Raw genomic sequence first — 25,182 nt, 5'->3', positions numbered from 1 at the left:
GGAGCAGAAACTGCTTCTGTAGTTGGATAGCCATTCACAGTCTTTGTTTAATCCTGATCTGATGGTGTTAAATTTGCAAATGAACTGGAGCTCAGCAGTTTCTCTTTGGAGTCGGTCCTGAAGTTTTTTTGCTGTAAGATGGCTACCTTTACATCTGCTGTTGTGTGGCCAGGGAGGTTGAAGTGTTCTCCTACAGGTTTTTGTATATTGCCATTCCTGATATCTGACTTGTGTCCATTTATCCTCTTGCGTAGTGACTGTCCAGTTTGGCCGATGTTCATAGCAGAGGGGCATTGCTGGCACATGATGGCATATATAACGTTGGTGGTCATGCAGGTGAATGAGCCAGCAATTCTCGGATCACACTGAGGAATACACTAAGAAACTGCACCATCCCTACTCAGGACACTCCCTACACTAACACAGGAACAAATCAACATACCCTTAGAGCCCCGACCGGGATTATTCTATCTACTACCCAAGATCCACAAACCTGGAAATCCTGGATGCCCCATCATCTTGGGCATTGGCACTCTCACTGAAGGACTGTCTGGATATGTGGACTCCCTACTCAGACCCTACGCCACCAGCACTCCCAGCTATCTCCGTGACACCACTGATTTCCTGAGAAAACGACAATGCATTGGTGACCTCCCAGAAAACACCATCCTAGCCACCATAGATGTAGAGGCTCTCTACACAAACATCCCACACACAGATGGAATACAAGCTGTCAGGAACAATATCCCTGATGACACAGCACAACTTGTTGCTGAGCTCTGTGACTTTATCCTCACGCACAATTATTTCAAATTTGGTGTCAATATATACTGTGACAAAGTTCCTTCTCTATCTTTGTGGGTCCTGTGCCTATTGGCGGATTTTCTTGCCTCAGAGATTCACTATGTGGGTTGGGGAACAGCCCAAAGACCTTCCCCTCTGGAAGAACCCACTGTCCAGGTCAATTGGGAGGTTTGGGGGGAACCCGGGCCTGCCCTCTACTCGGGGTTCCAGCCCAGGGCCCTGTGGACTGCAGCTGTCTATAGTGCCTCCTGTAACAGCTGCATGACAGCTACAACTCCCTGGGCTACTTCCCCATGGCCTCCTCCAAACACCTTCCTTATTCTCACCACAGGACCTTCCTCCTGGTGCCTGATAATGCTTGTGCTCCTCAGTCCTCCAGATTCCTAGACACCACAGTACAAATAAGGGATGGTCACGTTAACACCACCCTATACCGAAAACCCACCGACCGCTATGCCTACCTTCATGCCTCCAGCTTCCACCCCCGGACACACCACATGATCCATCGTCTACAGCCAAGCACTGAGGTACAACTGCATCTCCTCCAACCCCTCAGACAGAGACCAACACCTACAAGACCTTCACCAAGCATTCTCAAAACTACGATACCCACACAAGGAAATAAAGAAACAAATCAACAGAGTCAGACGTGTACCCAGAAACCTACTGCTACAAAACAGGCCCCAAAAGGAAACCAACAGAACTCCACTGGCCATCACCTACAGTCCTCAGCTTAAACCTCTCCAATGCATCATCAGTGAACTACAACCCATCCTGGACAATGATCCCTCATTTTCACAGACCTTGGGAGGCAGGCCAGTGCTCGCCCCCAGACAACCCAGTTTAAGCATATTCTCACCAGCAACCACGCACCGCACCATAACAACTCTAACTCAGGAACCAACCCATGCAACAAACCTAGATGCCAACTCTGCCCACATATCTACACCAGCAACACCATCACAGGACCTAACCAGATCAGCTACAACATCACCGGCTCATTCACCTGCATGTCCACCTGTCATAACTATAAAGGGAAGGGTAATAGCTGTCCTGTGTACAGTACTATAAAATCCCTCCTGGCCAGAGACTCCAAAATCCTTTGCCCTGTAAAGGGTTAAGAAGCTCAGGTAACCTGGCTGGCATCTGACCTAAAGGACCAATAAGGGGACAAGATACTTTCTAATCTTGTGGAGGGGAAGGCTTTTGTTTGTGTTCTTTGCTTTTCTGTGCGTTCGTTCTCGGGACTGAGAGGGACCAGACATCAATCCAGGTTCTCCACATATTTCTAAACAAGTCTCTCCTATTTCAAACTTGTAAGTAAATAGCCAGGCAAGGTGTGTTAGTTTTCCTTTGTTTTCTCAACTTGTAAATGTACCTTTTACTAGAGTGTTTCTTTGTTTGCTGTACTTTGAACCTAAGACTAGAGGGGAGTCCTCTGAGCTCTTTAAGTTTGATTACCCTGTAAAGTTATTTCCATACTGATTTTACAGAGATGATTTTTACTTTTTTCTTTAATTAAAAGCTTTCTTTTTAGAACCTGATTGATTTTTCCTTGTTTTAAGATCCAAGGGGTTTGGATCTTGATTCACCAGGAGTTGGTGGGAGGAAGGAGGGGAATGGTTAATTTCTCCTTGTTTTAGATCCAAGGGGGTTGGATCTGTATTCACCAGGAGTTGGTGGGAGGAAGGAGGGGGAATGGTTAATTTCTCCTTGTTTTAAAATCCAAGGGGATTGGATCTGTATTCACCAGGGAATTGGTGAAGGTTTTTCAAGGCTTCCCAGGAAGGGAATCCATTGAAATGGTGGCAGCGGAACCAGAGCTAAGCTGGTAGTTAAGCTTAAAAGTTTTCATGCAGGCCCCTACATTTGTACCCTAAAGTTCAAAGTGGGGATACAGCCTTGACACCACCAATGTTATATATGTCATCATGTGCCAGCAATGCCCCTCTGCTATGTACATTGGCCAAACTGGACAGTCACTACGCAAGAGGATAAATGGACACAAGTCAGATATCAGGAATGGCAATATACAAAACCCTGTAGGAGAACACTTCAACCTCCCTGGCCACACAATAGCAGATGTAAAGGTAGCCATCTTACAGCAAAAAAACTTCAGGACCAGACTCCAAAGAGAAACTGCTGAGCTCCAGTTCATTTGCAAATTTGACACCATCAGATCAGGATTAAACAAAGACTGTGAATGGCTAGCCAACTACAGAAGCAGTTTCTCCTCCCTTGGTGTTCACACCTCAACTGCTAGCAGAGCACCTCACCCTCCCTGATTGAACTAACCTCGTTATCTCCATACTGATTTATACCTGCCTCTGGAGATTTCCATTACTTGCATCTGAAGAAGTGAGGTTCTTACCCATGAAAGCTTATGCTCCCAATACTTCTGTTAGTTTTAAAGGTATCACAGGACCCTCTGTTGCTAGTTCCAGTTCAAGCAGCATTCAAGGGGCTGGTTCCTCCACAGGTGGCTATCTTAAGGGGGCTGCCAGAGAAGCATCAAGAAGTCTTTTGTAAGGACGATTTGACCAATTTTGATGACTGGCTCAAAGGTGTCCAGGACAGGCACAAGAGAGTCGGTGAAGTTTCTCTCAGTACAACTAAAGATACAGCCCAAAGTAGGAAAAGAGCTTATGATTGCATGACGAGTGCAGCTCTCACCAGACCTGGTAACCACGTAACAGTTCTTAACCACAGATGCCAGCTACGTAATAAAATACAGGACACGTGGCAGTCAAATCCCCACATTGTGGTCTCTCTCAACAATCCCAAACTGCTGGTTTAAACTATTCTACCTGAACAAGGAGATCCTGAGAGAGTAGTAGATAGGGACCAGCTAAAACCCTGGACTTTTAATCCAACCAGGGGAAATAGGAGGCATAGAGCAGCATGTCTTGAGTAGACTGAAACCAATGGGGCAAACCCAAATCCTGACAAAAATGTCCAGATCCCTCAAATTGACCTGGTGTTACTGGGTGATGGGAATAAAAAATATGGGTCACGAACCACCAATCTTAAGAAGGTCCCAGAGAACTACTAGGGCTGTACTGCCTGTTAAACTTAGAGATGATTATGTTATTGATTCTACGTGGTGCTTTAATTAATAGAATCATGTTTAATATAAGGAAGTGGGCATGGGATGTTAAATATGTTAAATGTTCTTTTATTAATGATGCTGGTAAATGCAAATGTTGTTAATGTGGGGCCCGGATGTGCTGGCGCGAACATACTTCAGTGGCAGATATTAGCCTGTGGGAATGTAAGGGAACTGTTGGCCCTTTACTAAAACTTACTGAGGATTTTTGATTGGCTCTTTCCCAGTACCAAAAGGAAGGGTCGATGGGAAACCAAGGCCCTGAAAATGACAGGCACCAGGGTCAATGGGGAGAGGCCAATACTGTGCCTCAGTTTAACTACCTGTATAATGGGGATATGTTCATAGTGACTTTCCTTTACTAGGGGTTTTGAAGACCCTTCAATGAAAGGTACTGCACAGTATGGTGATAGTTACTGATGAAAATTATTAATCTCTGATCCATTAGTGACAGCCCCGTGTGCCTGCAGAAAGTGCTTGTGTCTCCCCTCAACCATCTTTCTCCAGATCAGTCTGTCTACTATCTACCCAGCTATCCTTGGCATTTACAGGGTATTAGGCCCTAAGGAGATCTAGTCATTATCCCTAGTTTTCTTCCTAATCTACTATAATTTTTAAATATACACAAATTCAAAGAGCAGCCAATTCCCCTCTGACTTAGCGGAGGACCCAAGAGTTCTCATCTCCCTTTGGGAAGGTCATTAATTACTGTTTACTGTTAAAGCTGGATAAAAAACACAGAAGCACAGACAAGCTTGTCACCAGCCTGGTTACATTCAGATGCTGCTTCTCCTCCAGAGGCTGAGCGAACCCCACTGGGATTACACTGAGCTATATTATAAACGGTGCACATCCCTGTGTCGGCTCTCGGCGTGGGATGCTGCTGCAGATGCTGGGTTGACAGAGGTGTGGGACACGGCTACCTGAGGGGGATTCCCAGGGAAGATGCTTCCATCCCAGGATTCACAGGTATCCATCTCTTGTTGAGGAGCTCACCTGCTCGACAAACCCAGTGTAACGTGGGCATGATGGGATAGACAGTAAGTCTGTGGTCCTTGCTGCTCTGCACAGCCATTAAATATCCCAGGGCCCTTGCCACAGAGGATGAGTTTGTTCCAGTATCGTGGGCCAAAATGTCCCTCTTTGTTGTGCCCCCTCCCCCCTTGCTGATGGCCATGAGGTGGCTGCATTTCAGTCCTCCTTCAGGATGAAAGGTGTTAGTAGATGGACAATATGAAGACAAATTCTGAAGCCATGGCCTGTACTTTGCTCAGGCCCCATTGAGGGAAAGTTCCCTGTCAAGGCTCCTTCCCCACTTTGAACTTTAGTGTACAAATGTAGGGGCCTGCATGAAAACTTCTAAGCTTAACTACCAGCTTAGATCTGGTCCGCTGCCACCACTCCCAAAATGTTAATTCCCTTCCCTGGGTAGCCTTGAGAGACTCTTCACCAATTCCCTGGTGGATCAAGATCCAACCCCCTTGGATCTTAAAACAAGGAGCTGGTGGGGTGGAGCAGAGTGGGCTGGGCCCAGGTCACTCGCTGATGCCAGCACCAGACCCCCCGCTAACTCCCCAGGCTACCCTGGACCCCGTGACCCCCTGAAGCACAAGGCAGGGGTAGGCACCACCATGTTGTGCGGTGAACACTTGACAAAATTACCAGATTTAGTGACAGACATTGGGGGTGGGGGGGTATTATGTCATTCAATCATTCAACCTATAAAATAGCACACATTTTGCCACACTGAAAAAAACCCTGTAACATAGATAATAATAATAAGTAATAATTATAATTTCAACTCATATAATTAATGAAAAATGTGTGTATACTGCATATGAGATTATAAGAGAAATGAAAATGAGCTTGCTTTGGGATTTTACAAGGCACTTGTATCATTTAAACACATTTGGTACCCTGAGTAACGATAACACTTCTTGCAAATCACATAACTAAGGAACCCATTGTCCCCTTTCCTCACCCCATTGCAAAGGCACAGGGGTTATTGCTGGCTGACCTAGGGCTGCAGAAAACCCTATGGGCAAAACATATGGAAAGAAGATAATCAATTTATACAGAGGGCTGAAGGGGACTCCCATAGTGCATTAACACTTAATAAATACATCAAAATTAAATACATTACAGAGATAGGAACCTGTAATGACAGACTTTACTTCATGAGAATCTCCAGAGAAAGAAGACCCAGAGGGAGTAATGGGAGGGGCAATCCTAGGGAGATCAAAGGGGCTGGTAGAGGGAGCAGACAGAGAAGAAGGGTAGAGGCGGAGTCACTGCAGGGTTGACCCAGTCTTCATGACTTGAGGACAATTTCCTGAAGGGACCCTTACCCTTGCAGAGCTTTTCTAGCTCCAACATCTACATTTATACATAGGGTGCTCTGGCCCACAGAAATAAAAATCTGCACATCTTCCATGTGTTTTTGGACCAATGGAAAAAAGGCAGGTACAATTCAAGTGACTTTTAAAATTGCCTATGAAACCGAGTTAACAAATAAAATGAGTTTATGAACAACCAGAAAATATACTTCTCAAATGAAAATTCTATAAATGGACTTCTTTGCAAAGAATTTGCAAGTTTTCTTACAGGAAAAGCCACAAACCTTCTGGAAAGGAAGAGTAGATTGAATTACTTGCCTCAGTGAAATTAAATATCCAGAGAATTGCTGTGCCTGGGATCATGGTGACTGGGGCTTGCTCACCTGTGGCTCCCCCTCCCCATGCTGTGGAGGCACGGCCAGGCAGGTCTGCATCTGCAAGCAGGCGCCCTGCCTCAGGTGCAGCTCCCATTGGCCACACTGGCCAATAGACTGGGAGCCTTCTGTCCAATGGGCTGGGGGGAGGCAAAGGGGGAGATTGTAGGGAGCTCTGGAGCAGGGGAGGCAGTGGGAGAGGGGTGTTGTCTGTCACAAAGGGGAGGCTCTCTGGAGAGGGGTGACGAGGCACAAGGGCCATTGGCAGTCTCTCAGGGGGGCAGAGGGTTGTGTGGATATCTGTGGGGTGAGGGTAGTGATGGACAGAGCAGCCGCAGCCCAGGTCTGCTCTGCGGGGGGTGGGGGGAATGTTGCTATAGCCCCCTGAGGAAGCCCCCTCTGTACTGTGTATTTTATGCCAGCCCTGGAGTGCCCATCGCTGCTCCTTTCCCCGCCCCCAGCTCCATCTGTCTGTCCCCACAACTCCCTGGCTGTGTGTGTGTGTCTCTGACAGGGACAGACTCCTGGGGCTCTCTCTGCCTGCAGCTCCCTCCCCCTCCCTGCTGTGGAGGCGTGGCCAGGCAGCTCTGGCCCTGCCCCCTGCAGCTCCCATTGCCTGGGGTTCCCGGCCAATGGGCTGGGAGCCGGGGTGGCGCTGGGGCCTCTCTGCAGCACGCAGCGACTCCGGGAACGGGGGGAGCTGCCCCAGCAGTGAGAGCGCCCCATGTTGCCGATCCATGGCGTGTGGCCCCCCCAAAGCATGGGGCCTGGGGCCCAGAGCCCAAACATTGGTGGAGCTGGGCCCATCTTCATGAATATTGGTGGAGCTTGGGCACCACAGGCCCGTATAACTCGCCACCTATGGGTTTTACATCATAGAATTATAGAGCCACGGGATGAGAAGGGACTGCAAGGGTCAGCTAGTCTGCTAAGATGCAGGATTTGTTGTGTCTAAACCATCCCAGACAGATGGCTATCCAGCTTCCGTTAGCTTCCACGACCTCCTGAGGCATCGGTTCCATTGTCTTCCAGTTCTTAAAGTTAGGAAGTTTTTCCTGAGATTTCATCTAAATCTGCTGTGCTGTAGTTTGAACCCATTGACTACTGTCCTGCCCGCTGTGGCCAAAGAGAACAACTTTTCTCCATCTTTTTTTATAGTAGCAGCTTTGCCTGTATCTGAAGACTGCTGTCATGTCCCCTTTTAATCTCCTCTTTTCTAAATTAATCATATCCATTTCCTTCAGCTTGCTTGTCTGGCTTGTATTTCACCCCTTGGATCATCTTTGTCACTCGCCTCTGGATCATTTCCAGTTTCTCTACATCCTTCCTATATATTGATGACCCAAACTGGACACAGTACCCCAGCAAAAAAAAAAAAAAATGCACATCCCTGAGTGATGTCACTGTATTCACCTAACCTGGGTGTAGACAATGAGATGGAGGGGAGGTGGATTGCCTATGTTGCTGGGAGAACCCCTGCCATCAGTGTAAGTAGTGTCTACACTGAAGCGCTATGGTAGAGCAGCTGTAGCATTTTAAGTGTACACAAGCCCTCAAGCAGATCTTCCAGGTAAGCATCCAGTCTGGATCTGCAACCATGAGGATTTGGTTAATCCACCACTTCCCTTCGCAGTTTGTCCCAACAGTTAGTCAACCACAGTGCTAAACATTGGGCCCTTATTTCCAACTGGAATTTGTCTGGTTTCAGCTTCCAGCCATTGGGCCTTGCTCTGCCATTCTTGGCTAGATTACAGAGCCCGTTATTACAATTTAAGATAAGATATTGCCCACGATTTTCTCCCCATGAACATCTTCGCTTGATCATCTTTTTGATAAGATAAATAGATGAAGCTCTTTAAGTTTCATTCTCTGTGTGCCATTTTCTCTATCATCCAATCATTTTTTAGCTTTTTTTCTGTACCCTCTCCAATTTTTCAACATCTTTTTGAAATGTGGACCCTAGGACGTTTCACCAATGGTAAAATCTTTCCCCTGCCCCCACTCACCACTTCCCTGTTTATTCATCCAAGGACCACAACAGCCCTTTTGGCCACAGCATCACACTGGGAGCTCACAATGAGTTAGTTGTCCCCAGTGACCCCAAATCCTTTTCAGGGTCCCTGCAGGTGCCCTAGTCTGTGGGTTGGTCCTACATTTCCTGTTCCAAGAGGATAACTTTGCAATTGACTGTATTAAAACATTTTGTTTGCATTGGCCCAGCTCACCAAATGCTCCAAATCAATCAGTATGCCTGTCCCGGCCGCCTCATTGTAACCGCTCTGCCAATCTTTGTGTCATGCATAAATTTATCTGCAGTGATTTTCTATTTGCTTCCAGATCATTGATGAAAATATTGAATAGCATCAGGTCTAGAACTGATCCCTGCAGAACCCTGTGAGAAACACCCTCATTCAATGACAGTAGTCCATTGACAACTGCTTTTTGAGATCTGTCAGTTAGCCAGTTTTTAGTCCATTAAATATGTGCTATACTGATATTGTGAAGTGTTCATTTTTTATCTGAATGTTTTCCCCTATTAATCCAATGCCTCAGAGAAATCAAAGTCTCTAACATCTGCATGGTTCCCTTGATCAACCAAACGTGTACTTTAAAAAAATGAAATTATTTGAAAAGACCTGTTTTCCATAAACCATGTTGTTGACGGGCATTAATTACATTCCTAGACTTTTTTTTATCTAATCCAATACCAGCTTTTCCTTTGTTTCTTAACCTTGTCAAATCATTTTTTTTAAATGTCACTTTATTTTTTAAATTGTTTATATTTAACACAGAACTGGCCTTTATTTTTAAATTGTTGGACTTTTTTTTTTGTGACTCTGCTGCTGCCTGATTGTGCACTTCTAGTTCTGAATGAGATGCATGGTTGATTGGTCAGTTTGTGACTCTGGTGCTCTTAACTCTAAGGTTCTATGTAGATGCTGATTAACATCCTCCCTGACAGCTAATGGACTGGAAAGTATTTCATCACCTCATGTGATATGAGTACCTCAAACTGCTTCTTTCCAAATACAGAACAAAAATATTCTGTGAACACATCTACATTTTCTGCGATATTAACAAGTTTCCTTTCTCCCTCTAGGAATTGGCCTAAACCTTTTCAAGGATTTCTTTTCTTCTTAATATACTTAATAATCTCCTTTTTGCTATCCTTAAACTTGCCAAGCATGGATTTTTTCCTGATGTCTTTTAAAGTCCCCTAGCAATGTTCATAACTTCCAATTTGAATTACTTGCTATCTATTTTCCTTTTTCCACATTTCCTATCTATTTTGCCCCTCTGCCTCTCCCCCCACACAATTGCTGTCTTCAGTTTGCCACTGAACTGGGTTTTAGCCAAAGTTGTCTACTTTCTTCACTGTGGAATCATGGTTTAAAGAACTCCTAATTTCCATTCCCATATTTCTGTCTATATGTTTCCTTCCTATCAGGTTGGGAACTCTTCTCTGTTTCTCCATTTGAATGTAATCACTTCCATTCTTTTCTTTTCTTCTCCTGTATCACATGCCCCCTTCTTTCTCTCTTCTCTAAACTAAATAGTCCCAGATGTGTAGGAATTATTGATGCATGAAGCACCATACAATATGGAATTGGCCTCCGTAAGGTCAATTGTTCATATCTCATTTATCTGAATAATGAAAACTGAATTTTTCAGTTTCCGAAGGGCGACCAATCTGCTTCACCCATGAGAACAGCCTCAAGTAGTGCATGTAGTCTCTCATATTATCATTATCTCTCCATTCAGGCATTTGTACTGCGACCATCACCCTAGACCCTGGGCACATACAGGAATTGAGGAGAACATACGGCACATGCAGCAGACACCATTTGGCCTCAGAGTTGGACACTTTCTCCCCATGCCATGTCAAATTCTAACACAACTGACTTCACCAACCCCTCCACCTTCATCTTGCTGGGCATTCCTGGCCTGGAGGCAGCCCATGTCTCGATCTCCATCCCCTTCTGTGCCATATACATCATAGCCGTCTTGGCAAACTTCACCATCCTTATCATTGTGAAGATGGACCTGAGCCTCCATGAGCCCATGTACTATTTCCTCTGCATGCTGGCCGTTGCCGACCTGGGCCTGTCAACATCCACCCTGCCCAAAATGCTGAGCATCTTCTGGTTCAATTCCAGGGAGATCAATTTCAGTGCCTGCCTCACCCAAATGTATTTCATTCACTGCATCTCAGTGATGGAGTCTGGGATCTTCGTGGCCATGGCTTTGGATCGCTACGTGGCCATCTGCGATCCCCTGAGACATTCCAGCATCCTGACAAGCCCCGTGGTGGCCAAGATCGGCCTGGCTGTGGTGCTGCGTGGCGGCATGCTCGTACTGCCCTATCCCTTCCTCGTGAGGCGCTGGCCATATTGCAGAACTAACATCATTCCCCACACGTACTGCGAGCATATGGCTGTGGTAAATCTGGCCTGCGCTGACATCAGTGTCAGTAGTTACTATGGCCTCTTTCTGGCATTCTTTCTATCCAGTCTGGATGTATTTTTTCTTGCCTTGTCCTATATCCAGATCCTCAGGGCCATCTTTAGCCTCCCCACAAAGGACGCCCGGCTCAAGACTTTTGGGACCTGTGTCTCCCACATCTGTGTCATTTTAGCCTCTTACATCCCAGCTCTCTTCTCCTTCCTCACTCACCGGTTTGGCCACAATGTGCCCCTGCATTTCCACATTCTCATTGCCAACATGTACCTTCTGGTGCCCCCCATGCTAAACCCCATCATCTATGGGGTGAGGACCAAACAGATCCGGGACAGGCTGCTCCGCCTCTTTGCTCATAAAGGGACCTAAAGTTTTCGCCTCGTGCTCTGGCTCTCAGACCAAACTCCATGCAGAGCTGGCTGGTAACATGGTACTGGACCCTCTTTCCTGAATCACTGACTGAGCAGTCAAAGAGACATTAGATCCTTTCCTGACCTAACTGTGCTGATTCAGCATGACAAACCCGGGAATTGGTCTATGTACCTACCCATTGGGTTTCCATCTTTCTACTTGTTGGTAACTAGATCACAGGAGCACTGTATCTAATTCCTATATGAAAGAAATAAAATGTAATAATTATTAGAGCCACACAGCTATAATACTAACATTTTCTTAAATCTTATGGAAAGCCACTTAAGAGCCACTGATTAAGTGTAAAGATTTTTATGTATGTTCTTACTTTGTTACTAACTCTTCAGAGAAAGAGAACCCCTCAGGATTCCTGGGATCTATCTCTGGAAGGGGAGTGGGGTCTAGTGGGTTACAGCGGTGGCAGATACAGCTGCAGTCCACAAAAGAACATCAGAATGTCCATACTGGGTAATGCTTTTAGTCTATCTAGCCCAGTATCCTGTCTTCCATCAGTAGCCACTACCAGGTGCTTCAGAGGGAATAAACAGAACAGGCAATCATCGAGTGATTCATCCCCTGTCACCCACTCCCAGCTTCTGGAAAACAGAGCCTAGGGAAACACAGAACATGCTGTAGGATCCCTGCTCATCATGGCTAATAGCCATTGATGGACCTATCCTCCACAGAAACATAGAAACATAGAGGATTATGGTTGAAAGAGAACTCAGGAGGTCATCTAGTCCAACCCCCTGTTCAAAGCAGGACCAATCCCCAACTAAATCATCCCAGCCAAGGCTTTGTCAAGCCGGGCCTTAAAAACCTCTAAGGATGGAGATTCCACCACCTCCCTAGGTAACGCATTCCAGTGCTTCACCACCCTCCTAGTGAAATAGTGTTTCCTAATTTCCAACCTAGACCTCCCGCACTGCAACTTGAGACCATTGCTCCTTGTTCTGTCATCTGCCACCACTGAGAACAGCCGAGCTCCATCCTCTTTCGACCACCCCTTCAGGTAGTTGAAGGCTGCTATCAAATCCTCCCTCACTCTTCTCTTATGCAGACTAAACAAACCCAATTCCTTCAGCCTCATAAAGCATGTGCCCCACCCCCCTGATCATTTTTATTGCTCTCCAGCAACAAAATTGGACTTTCTCCAATTTGTCCACACCCTTTCAGTAGTGGGGGACTCAAAACTCCAGATGTGGTCTCACCAGTGCTGAATAGAGGGGAATAATCACTTCCCTCGATCTGCTGGCAATGATCCTACTAATGCAACCCAATATGTTGTTAGCCTTCTTTGTAACAAGGGCACACTGCTGACTCATATCCAACTTCTTGTCCACTGTAATTCCCAGGTCCTTTTCTATTGATCTGCCACTTAGCCAGTCGGTCCCCAGCCTGTAACGGTGCATGGGACTCTTCCGTCCTAAGTGCAGGACTCTGCACTTGTCCTTTTTGAACCTCATCTGATTTCTTTGGCCCAATCCTCCAATTTGTCTAGGTTTCTCTGGACCCTATCCCTACCCTCCAGTATATCTACCTCTCCCCCCAGCTTAGTGTCATCTGTGAACTTGCTGAGGGTGCAATCCACACCATCCTTCAGATCATTAATAAAGATGTTGGACAAAACCAGCCCCAGGACCTGATCTCCATGAACTTATACAGTTCTTGTTGGAACTGAATTATAGTTTTAGCCTTCGCAAGTTCCGCTGGCAAAGAGTTCCACAGGTTGACTGTGAAGAAATAATTTCTTTTGCTTGTTTTAAATCTGCTGCCTATTAATTTCATTGGGTGACCAATGTTCCCTCAATTTTTTATGTTTATGTGTGGAATTAATTTTGGTATGTGCAGCAATATGGAGGTGATATGCGCTGGGGGCTGGGGTGAGGGGTTTGGAGTGCAGGAGGGGGCTCAGAGCTGGGGCAGAGGGTTGGGGGGCAGGGGAAGGAGGGTTGTGGCTGGGGATGTGGGCTTTGGGGTGCGGCCAGGGATGAGGGGCTTGTGGTGTAGGCTGCCCCCAGGACTGCAGCGGCGAAAGAGGACTCCCCCGAGCCCTCTCTTGCTGCAGCAGCTCAGAGCCAGGGGAGCTCCGGCAGGGCTGGGCTGAGGTAGGGATGCCTATCCCCGGCTGCAGCAGCACCAGCGGGGCTGGGCTGGGGAAGAGGTGACTCTCCCTGGCCATGGCATCTCCAGTGAGGCTGGGCTGGGCTGAGCCAAGGGAGAGACACCTCTCCACAGCTGCGGCAGTTCTGGTGGAGCTGGGCTGGGCCAGCCCTGGGACAGGGTGCCTCTCCCCAGATGCAGTAGCTCTAGCTGGGCTGGGCCGGGGGAAGGGTGTCTCTGCCCCACTGTAGCAGTTTTGTGGGGCTGGCTGAGAGAGGGGCACCTCTCCATGGCTACGGCATCTCCAGAGGGGCTGGGCTGGGCCATACCAGGGGAGGGGCGTCTCTCCCCACCTGCCTGGCCCTTGATAGCCTGCTTCGCGGCCATGCCGCTTAGAAGGAACTTAGTGGGTGACCCCTAGTTTTTGTCTTATGTGAAGGAGTAAATAACATTTCCTTATTCAATTTGTCCACACCAGTGATGATTTTATAGAACCTCTATCATATCGCGCCTTTGCCATCCCTTTTCCAAGACGAAAAGTCCCAGCTTTCTAATTTCTCCTCAAGCTGAAGGTGTTCCATACCCATAATCATTTCTGTGACCCTTCTCTGTACCTTTTCCAAATCCAGTATATCTTTTTTGAAATGGGTTGACCAGATCTGCATGCAGTGGATGTACTATGTGGTTGTACTATGGATTTATAGAGGCCATAGTCTATTTTCTTTCTTATTAACTATCCCTTTCCTAATGATTGAAAATATGTTAGCTTTTTAGATTGCCACTGTATATTGCACAGATGTTTTCAGAGAACTATCCACAGTGACTCCATCCAAGATCTGTTATTAGATGTGTAATGTCTAATTTAGACCCTATTACATTTATCAACACTAAATTTCTTCTGCCATTTTGTTGCCCAGTTCCCTAGACTTGTGAGATCCCTTTGTATCAGTCTGCTTTGGACTTAAATATATTTATTAATTTTGTATCATCTGCAAATTTTGCCACCTCACTATTTACTGTTTTTTCCAGATCATTGATTAATATTTGAACAACACTGTTCCCAGGACACAACCCTGTGGGGCACCACTATTTACCTCTCTCCATTCTGAAAACTGACCATTTATTCCTACCCTTTGTTTCCTATGTTTTAACCACTTACCAGTCCATGAGAGGACCTTCCCTCTGATCACGTGGCAGCTTACTTTGTTTAAGAGCCTTTGGTGAGGGACCTTGTCAACGGGTTTCTTAAAATCTAAGTACACTAGATCCACTGGATCCGCCTTGTCCATATGCCACGGAGAGTGGGGGACTCAGGGCCCTGCACCCCTGGCTCCCTGCGATTCACCATGACTCTCAGCCAGCCAGTAAAGCAGAAGGTTTATTTAGACAAAAGGAACACAGTCCAAGACAGGTCTTGCAGGCACAGACAACAGGACCCCCCTCAGTTAGGTCCATCTTGGGGTCCCAGGGCCCCACAGCCCCCTTGGGAGGTCAGAGCCCTGTCTGCCTCCCAGCCATTCCACCAGCCAGCTCCTGAAATTCTCCCTTCAGCGACCCCTCCCACAGCCTTTGTTCAGTTTCCCGGGCAGAGGTGTCACCTGGCCTCTAACCCCTGCCTGGGTTCTCATGTTACATGCTCAGGTATCTTCCCTCAAGGCCAGTCTCCCATCCCCCAATGCAGACTGTCCTAGCCAACCTCCCCTGCCTTCCCAACCAACACTCCCCACTCAGCATTTAAAGACCACATTAAGAACAGTCCCAGTTTGTCACACTATATGCTTCTTGACCCCCACAAAGAATTCTAATAGACTGGTGAGGAATGATTTCCCTTTAGAAAAATCATGCTGACTCTCCTCCAACAAATCATGTTCATCTCTGTGTCTGACAATATTGTTCTTTATTATAGTACAGTACAGACCCCTGGGGGACTCCACTATTTACCTCTTTCCATTCTCACCATTTATTCCTACCATTTGTTTCCTATCCTTTAACTGGAATGCATGGCAATGCTTTCAGGATCATCTAATGATCCTTAATTTAATTTCTTATGTTACTCACCCTGCCTCTGTTTATAAACAAAGAGAACTCATCACATTCCACACTCAAGCTGTGTTGCAGTTAATTGCTCCATCTGGGGCTAGGGCGTGCACTGTGTGTAGACCTCAGGTACAAAACTCAGGAGTTGCTAGAGGCCCCCTGACCTCCCTGAATGGTGCCCATGTCCAGCTGGATGCCCTCTGCCCTGGGGCTCACAAGGGAGCTGCTGCAGCATGATAAGGTAGGAGGCAGCTCCAGCTGAGCAGGGGCTGCCGTGGGCTAATGAGCCAAGGTGTCCCTCCACCCTGCAGAAACTGGACACTGCCAGATCCTCTTTTTGACTGGACTTTCCGGTTGAAAACTAGGTACCTGACATTCTTAAATGGCACCTGGACACAGAAACCAAATCCCAGACTGTCCGGGTAAAACTCAGATGAGTGGAAACCCTATCCTAAGTGGCATGATGCTGGAGTGGAGATATTTGTCTACGCTGCATTTTTGTCAGTGCAACTTTCTTTGTCCAGGGGTATGGAAAAACACATCCCCCGAATGCCAAAAGATTTACTGATGAAAAGCTCCAGTGTGGCCAGTCTTAGCTTCTGGGAACAGTGGCTGATCTAGCTGGATCCCTTCCCCTCGCCCTCAGCATGCTCAGAGTCGGCTCCTGTCCTGGGAAGCTGAGCCCAAGCAGGGAGCGAGTTTCCACTGCCCCCTCCCCAGCCAGGTTCTCTCCCAGGCAGCTTGTGCTGCACACGGAGCATGCTGGAGATATCAGGGGGACTCTAGCTCACTCAGCAGCTCTCCTGGAAGACAAGCCTGAGTAGAACCACAGAATCATAGAAGATTAGGGTTAGAAGAGACTTCAGGACGTCATCTAGTCCAACCCCCTGCTCAAAGCAGGACCAACACCAACTATATCATCCCAGCCAGGGCTTTGTCAAGCCTGACCTTAGAAATCTCTAAGGAAGGAGATTCCACCACCTCCCTAGGTAACCCATCCCAGTGCTTCACCACCCTCCTAGTGAAACCTAATATCCAACGTAAACCTCCCGCTCTGCAACTTGAGACCATTGCTCCTTGTTCAGTCATCTGGTACCACTGAGAACACTCTAGATCCATCCTCTTTGGAACCCCCTTTCAGGCAGCTCTCAAATCCCCCCTCATTCTTCTCTTCTGCAGACTAAATAACCCCAGTTCCCTCAGCCTCTCCTGGTAAGTCATGTGCTCCAGACCCATAATCATTTTTGTTGCCCTCCGCTGGACTCTTTCCAATTTTTCCACATCCTTCTTATAGTGTGGGGCCCAAAACTGGACACAGTACTCCATATAAGGCCTCACCAGTGTCGAATAGAGGGGAACCATCACGTCCCTCAATCTGCTGGCAGTGCCCCTACTTATACAGCCCAAAATGCCGTTAGCTTTCTTGGCAACAAGGGCACACTATTGACTCATATCCAGCTCCTGTCCACTGTAACCCCTAGGTCCTTTTCTGCAGAACTGCTTCCTAGCCATTCGGTCCCTAGTCTGTAACAGTGAATGGGATTCTTCCATCCTAAGTGCAGGACTCTGCACTTGTCCTTGTTGAACCTCATCAGGAGGTCATCTAGTCCAATCCCCTGCTCCAAGCAGGACCAACACGAACTAAATCATCCCAGCCAGGGCTTTGTCAAGCCGGGCCTTAAAAAACTCTATGGAAGGAGATTCCACCACCTCCCTAGGGAACCCATTCCAGTGCTTCACCACCCTCCTAGTGAAACAGTGTTTCCTAATATCCAACCTAAACCTCCCCCACTGCAACTTGAGACCATTACTCCTTGTTCTGTCATCTGCCACCACTGAGAAAAGCCAAGCTCCATCCTCTTTGGAACCCCCTACAGGTAGTTGAAGGCTGCTATCATATCCCCATGTAGTAAGATGAGGCCCTGAGACATAAACCCTTGGTATCAGAGGCCCGGTATGAGGCCTTAGGCCTGAACTGAAGTAATGGTCAAACTTTGCTAACATAAAGTAAAGTTAAGCTGTGAGCCAGAGGCAGGCCCTGCCCACAGTAGTTGGCAAGAGGAAGGCTGCTAGAAGCACGTAGACACATATAAGCACTAATAAGATGAATGAGTGCCAGACGGCACCAGAACATCCCGGTACAAGCACATTCCACAGAGATAACAAGGAACAGGCAGACCCATCCTAAAGACAGGGTCAGAAGGACAATACGATGGATAGACTTGTTTATTCGAACCAACCTGTACCAGGGGAGCGGCAGCACCCTAAACACAGAGGGCTTGTACCCAATGTTGTCAGAGGCCACTGGGCATGCTTTTGGTTTGATACATGTAACTCCTTTGAGGAAAAGGAGTATAAGAAGCAAGCAAAGTAAATTACTGTCAGAGAGAGGGGGGATTCCTTAATTGACGCTTGAATTAGGTGCTAGACAAAGTAGGTAAAACTCTGCTCCATGGGCTCTAGTAGGACTGTGATCCGTGGGCTCTAGTAGGACTGTGATCAGAGGCATTTCCAAGCAGCCAAGGCCTGGCCTTGAGGCAATCCAAGACAGGCCAGAGGGCTGAGGAGACCAAAGCTGGAGAGAAGGCGTTGTCCTTAGAATTGGCACTGCGTGAGGCTAGCGCAGGGCTTGTCTGTGTATCTTTGTGAAAGAGAGGCTTGCTAAGAGGAATGTATAGCTCTTATTGCATAGTTCTTAACAGCTAACAAAGAAGTTATGTGAAACCGTTACCCTTGTGAAATTCCTTCTCAAATATACTGCTGAATATGCAAGATAATTACTGTGGCCCTTTTTCACTGGTGTGACAGTAATCTGCTCCACAGGTCAGGGCAGCCCAGAGGATTCAGGGGGCCTGGGACAAAGCAATTTTGGGGGCCCCATCCATACAAAAAAAAAGCTGCAATACTATAAAATACTATATTCTCATGGGGGCCCCTCCAGGGCCTGGGGCCTGGGTCAAATTGCCCCATTTGCCCCCCCCCACTGGGTGGCCCTGCCACAGGTAACATTAAAGATCCATTCAGGGATAGCAGCACCCCCTGGTGCCAACATAGCACTGTGACTCATGACATGTGAGAGCTGATCTGGTTGGGCACGAAGCAGTGCCCATTAGTCTGGTTATTAATCCAGGTAAAATGAAGTCCCTGGCCATGACCATCAAGCAGCCTGCAGCTGCAAACTGCAACCTGCTTAGCATTAACCTGTCTGGAGGGATTGCTGGGCTGGTGGCAGCTTCATAGGCAGGACTGGAGGCTGCTCGAAAGATGTGGGCACTTGGAGAGCAGCAGCTGCTGCCCTGTTCCCTTCCATGGCCTTTGTCCAGATGTTGGGACGAAGCAGGCAGCAGGGAGCCCATGGGAATGCTGTGACTGTGAGCACAGAAGCCCCTCAGGCACCTGTCACTTAGCATACTGGGGTTGTAAAAATAGCCTCTGTACAACTAAGCCTGAAGAACATAACGGCTGTCATCCTAAATTACAGAGAACACCATGAGGGGGGGGGGAAGATACAGAGGCAGAAATTTCTGTGGTTAGGTGGAGCATAGTGCAAGAAGGTAACAGACTACCAGGACAGATGGCAGAGCTTTTATTAATAGGTCACAAAATCCTTTTGCCTTTGGTTAAGTGCACATACAAACTGAGGGTTTGGAAGCTGTATTATCAGTGGGGGTAGTAGACAAAAACCCTATTGATATGCTAATTGGTAATGATTTCTTCCCTGTAGCTCAGGCTGTTAAAATGTCCACATGCAGGAAGAAGGAGCATTCTGCTGGGACCCCAGAGGGAAACAGAAAAGACACAGGAAGTGCTGAAGCAATTGGAGTAAGTATCATTGAGTCCTCTGCAACAAGTGGGAAGCTGCATACTTCCAGGGGTGGGGGTGGTTTAGACCACATCCCACCCTGCAGCTCAAGGGGGTGTCCCCTCAGGGAGGCATAGGGGTGTAGAACTTGCAAGTGACACAACTGTCAGGGCTATTAGCTGTGAGCCCTTCACAGCTGAGCAGGGCACAGATCCAACTCGAGAGACCACAGCAATATGTGTGTGGGATAGGCAGAGTAGGACCCTGGGGGAGGAAGAGTGGGAGACCAGGAATATCTCCTCACTCGCCACATGGTGGAGGATACTCAGGAGAGAATATCTGGTTCAGCATCTGTGCACCCAGGCACTGAACCTGTGGCTAAGGGGAGCAGTCACACATCTCAGGGATAGAGAGAGGGGAGATGTAGGGTACCCAAATCCAGGTCCTGATTTTTCTGGACTTTGTTCCTGATGTGCTTGTGAAAATGAACTCTGTCTCTTTAAGACAGGAGGTAGATCCTACTTAAGAAATTGTTGTCTGTGAAAATACTAATGACTCATCAGACAGAGGGGAGGAGGAAATTCCCTGGGTGGGGAAGGCACAGAAAGCAGCTGTGAAAGAGCTGCTTGGAGAAGACAAACCTCTTAGCCTTGAGAACACAGATCACAACTCCCTAGGAAATGGGGTGTGGGGAGGGAGGACTCAGTACTGGGAGTTGGGATCACAGGGAAAGCCCAAGAGGGATAACGGATTTTTTGCATGGGCATAACCCTGGGGTTGGGAAGCAGCTCCACAGAGGACTAGCCAACACTCAAAGTCCCCTTACACCCTTACCTCACCAGACCCTGGCATACCTAGACACCAAAGATGACCTTAGACAGAGCTCCCTATGGAAAGGGACACTGAGGGGAAAGGAAAACCAGGAACTAAACACATGTGAAATTTCAGGGAGGAGCTGAAAGACATAATTCACATTGAACAAATGAAACTGTCCAAGCAGAAGGCGTGGTATAATAAAGAATACTTGGAAAGACCTAACTGTGTCATAACTATAAAGGGAAGGGTAACAGCTCTCCTGTGTACAATACTATAAAATCCCTCCTGGCCAGAGACTCCAAAATCCTTTTACCTGTAAAGGGTTAAGAAGCTCAGGTAACCTGGCTGATACCTGCCCCAAAGGACCAATAAGGGGACAAGATACTTTCAAATCTTGGGGGGAGAAGGTTTTTGTTTGTGCTCTTTGTTTGGGAAGTTGTTCGCTCTTGGGACTGAGAGGGACCAGACATCAATCCAGGTTCTCCACATCTTTCTGAACAAGTCTCTCATATTTCAATCTTGTACGTAAACAGCCAGGCAAGGCATGTTAGTTTTTATCTTTGTTTTCTCAACTTGTAAATGTACCTTTTTGCTAGAGTTTTTATCTCTGTTTGCTATAACTTTGAACCTAAGGCTAGAGGGGGGTCCTCTGGGCTCTTTAAGTTTGATTACCCTGTAAAGTTATTTCCCATCCTAATTTTACAGAGATGATTTTTACCTTTTCCTTTAATTAAAAGCCTTCTGTGACGAACTGGGACTGTTCTTACTGTGGTGTGTGAATGCTGACAGGGTAGTGTGGCTAGGATAGACTGCATTGGGGGATGGAAGTCTTCCCGAAGGCGAATACCTGAGCGTGTAACATGAGAACCCAGGAAGGGGTTGGAAGCCAGGTGACACCTTGGCCCGGGAAACTGAACAAAGGCTGTGGGAGGGGTCGCTGAAGGCAGAGTCTTGGAAGCTGGTTGGTGAGATGGCTGGGAGGCAGAGATTGCTCTGACCTCCCAAGGGGGGCTGGGATGCCCTGGGACCCCCAGATGGACCTAACTGAGGGGGGCCCTGTTATCTGTGCCTGCGAGACCTGTCTTGGACTGTATTCCTGTCATCCAAATAAACCTTCTGCTTTACTGGCTGGCTGAGAGTCATGGTGAATTGCAGGAAGCCGGGGGTGCAGGGCCCTGAGTTCCCCAATACTCCGTGACACCTTCTTTTTAAGAACCTGATTAATTTTTCCTTGTTTTTAGATCCAAGGGGGTTGGATCTTGATCCACCAGGAGTTGGTGGAAGAAAGGAGGGGGGATGGCTAATTTCTCCTTGTTTTAAGATCCAAGGGGTTTAGATCTGTATTCACCAGGGAATTGGTGAAGAGTCTCTCAAGGCTACCCAGGGAAGGGAATTAGCACTTTGGGAGTGGTGGCAGCAGACCAAATCTAAGCTGGTAGTTAAGCTTAGAAGTTTCATGCAGGCCCCCACATTTGTACCCTAAAGTTCAGAGTGGGGAAGCAACCTTGACAACCTGTGATAAAAGATTTTGTGTTATTGTTAAATCTCATGATGCAAAGTTTTTTGCTAATGGTAAAGCTTATGAGAAAGTATTTGGTTCTAGTTGTAAATCCTATGAAAAGGTGAAACATGCACGATTTGGGGGAAAAGCTTTCGGACATGCTAGGACTAGTAAAGAAGCAGCCCTATGGGGATACTGCATCTCAGCTAACACCTGTAAACAGGCTCAGAGCTTGTCACAGCAGGGAAACCATAATAAACCCAGTCTGCTTTGTGGATGGGGAAACTGAGGTACACAACCTCATTGCATTTATGAATATCTGTATTGTGTTATCCCCAGTTGGAAAAGCACAATGGTTAACAATTCTGCACAGATACAAAGAGAGGTTTTCTAGCAACCCAGAGAAGTCATATTTGCTGACATTTGAGATCAATAGGCTGATCTACAAAGTGTTAAAAGGTACACAGAACTTTGCAAGAACACATGTGGATAACACTACAATGTTTTGCAACACGGGGGAGTTGTATGGTCAAAACCTAAAGAGAGCCGTGGGCACATTGCCTCCACATTAGTCAGTGACTAAAGTTCCTGAAATGAACTAAGGGGGAGGTGTGAAATTCTGTGCCCCAAAGCAACACCCTAGCACCCCCATATTTACCATTGTGATATGATTACAAAGGATGAATATAAAGAAACAACACAAGTATATAGGGAGAAAATTAGAAAGGCCAAGGCACAAAACAAGTTCAAACTACTAGAGACATAAAGGGCAACAAGAAAATATTCTATAAATATATTAAAAGCAAGAGGAAGACTAAGGAGAGGGTAGGCCCATTACTCAATGAGGGTGGGGGGAATAATAACAGAAAATGTGGAAATGGCAGAGGTGCTTAAAGACTTCTTTGTTTCAGTTTTCACCAAGAAGGTTGTTGACAATTTTACATCTAACACAATGAATGTCCATGAAAATGAGGTAGGATCAGAGTCTGAAATAGGAAAAGAACAAGTTAAAATTACTTAGACAAGTTAGATGTTTTCAATTCACCAGGGGCTGTTAAAATACATTCTAGAATACTCAAGGAGCTGATATCTGAGGAGATAGCTGAGCCATTAGCAATTATCTTTGAAAAGTCATGAAAGATGGGAGAGATTCCAGAAGACTGGAAAACGGGAAATGTAATTCCCATCTATAAAATGGGAAATAAGGAAAACCTGGGGAATTTCAGACCAGTCAGCCTAACTTCTGTACCTGGAAAGATAATGTAGCAAATAATTAAGCAATCAATTTGCAAACATCTAGATGATAATAAGAAGACAGTCAGCTGAGATTTGTCAAGAACGAATCATGTCAAAGCAACCTGATAGAGTAACAGGCCTTGTGGATATGGGGGGAAGCAGTACCTTGTAGATGGGGGAAGTGGTAGATGTGGTATATCTTGACTTTAGTACAGCTTTTGATACTGCCTCGCATGACCTTCTGATGAACAAACGAGGAAAATGCAACCTAGATAGAGCTACTATACGGTGGGTGCATAACTGGTTGGAAAACCATTCCCAGAGAGTAGTTATCAATGGTTCACAGTCATGCTGGAAGGGCATAATGAGTGCCAAGCTGGGAGGGGTTGCAAGTGCTTTGAAGGATAGAATTAACATTCAAAATGATGTGGACAAACTGCAGAAATAGTCTGAAGTATATAGGATGAAATTCAAAAAGCAAATGCAAAGTGCTCCACTTAGGAAGGAACAATTAGTTGCACACATACAAAATGGTTAATGACTGCCTAAGAGGAATATGGTGGAAAGGTTCTGGGGGTCAAAGTGGACCATAACCTAAATATGAGTCAACAGTGTGACACTGTTGCAAAAAAAAGCAAACATGATTTTGGGATGTATTAGCAGAAGTATTGTAAGCAAGAGAGGAGAAGTAGTTCTTCCACTCTACTCCATGCTGATTAGGCTTCAACTGGAGTAGTGTGTTTAGTTCTGGGCACCACATTTCAGGAAAGATGTGGACAAATTGGAGAAAGTCAGGGAAGAGCAACAAAAATGATTGAAGGTCTAGAAAACGTGACCTATGAGGGTAGATTGAAAAAATTGGGTTTGTTTAGTCTGGAGAAGAGAAGACTGAGAAGGGACATGATAACAGTTTTCAAGTACATAAAAGGTAGTTACAAGGAGAGGGAGAAAAATTGTTCTCCTTAACCACTGAGGCTAGGACAAGAAGCAATGGGATTACATTGCACCTAGGGAGGTTTAGGTTGGACATTAGGAAAATCTTCCTAACTGTCAGCGTGGTTAAGCACTGGAATAAATGGTCCAGGGAGGTTGTGGAATCTCCATCATTGGAGATTTTTTAAGAGCTTGGACAAACACCTGTCAGGGATGGTCTAGATAATACTTAGTCCTGCCATGAGTGCAGGGGACTGGACTAGCTGACCTCTTGAGTCCCTTCCAGTCCTATGATTCTATGATTCTATGTTTTATATAAAGAATAACATGTAAGGTCTCAATGGAAAAGTTATGATTTCCTGAATGTGATTACCCTATTTGTGTGTATATGTCATTTTTGTAGCTAAAGTTATGAATATTGATTATATACCAGTATTTCAAATGTTTTTGATACTGGTAACACCCACAAGGTAGTTTACATCCAGTTTGATGAACCATTCAAGGTAATGGCCAACTAAGAAACATAATAGACCTTAAAAGAAGCTTATCCCCACCTGATGGACTTTCCTGTCAACATTCTAGCCAGGAAATGGGTAATAGCCCCTGCTATGACTCATCGAAGCAGGCAAGGACATGAGACTAGCTCATGTGACACTGGAATCCATCTTCTTCCTGTACTTTTCCACTAACTGCACTGGGGACTTTTGCTTGGAAAAATGAAGCTCCCTCCACATGGCAGAAACTACAAAAGGGGGCAGAGACATCACTTGGCCTCACTCCCCCAACAACTCAACACATGGAAACACCTTAGGAACGGGGACTGAACTGGGGTTGTGGTCCTAAAGTGAAGGGATTTCTAGCCTGTGTATGGATGACTGGTGGACTGTTTGTACCATCAGGGTGAGTCACTGCTTGATTCAAATACTGGCTGGGGTATAGAACTTAGATTGTGGTTTCCTTTATTTCTTAGGTAACCAACTTTCACTTGTATGCTATTACTTAGAATCACTTAAAATGTGTCCTTCTGTACTTAATAAATCTCTTTTATAGTTTTTACCTAAAACAGTGTGTTGCTTGAAAAGTAAAAGGGAAATCTGCTCAGGAACAGGGGCTGGTGCATTGTCCTCTCTACACTGAGGGAGGGGCGGACTGGGTAATAAATTTACACTGGTCAGGCCTTTGACTAGGGCAAGATGATGCAGCTCTGGGGTCCTAGGCTGCAGAGCTGTGGGGAACTGGCTGGAGTCTCTCTATTGTGGGTTCAT

General features: G+C 46.4%; 1 protein-coding gene across 1 annotated transcript; it reads left to right on the top strand.

The window, feature by feature from the left end:
- The first annotated feature begins 10,499 nt into the window (after nucleotides 1-10,499).
- On the top strand, nucleotides 10,500-11,447 carry LOC128834043 (olfactory receptor 52R1-like). The gene has a single exon (XM_054022476.1). It carries the CDS (start codon nucleotides 10,500-10,502, stop codon nucleotides 11,445-11,447), a length of 948 nt encoding a protein of 315 aa, XP_053878451.1.
- Nucleotides 11,448-25,182: the final 13,735 nt, after the last annotated feature.

This window comes from Malaclemys terrapin, chromosome 1 (genome assembly GCF_027887155.1).
Source record: "Malaclemys terrapin pileata isolate rMalTer1 chromosome 1, rMalTer1.hap1, whole genome shotgun sequence".
NCBI classification, from domain to species: Eukaryota; Metazoa; Chordata; order Testudines; family Emydidae; genus Malaclemys; species Malaclemys terrapin.
Note: the sequence above shows the minus strand (reverse complement) of the source record. Positions and strands in the feature narration are given on the sequence as shown.

What these genes read in the sequence shown, in the direction of transcription:
- LOC128834043 (XM_054022476.1), top strand. Translation starts at nt 10,500, where the DNA reads ATGTCAAATTCTAACACAACTGACTTCACCAACCCCTCCACCTTCATC.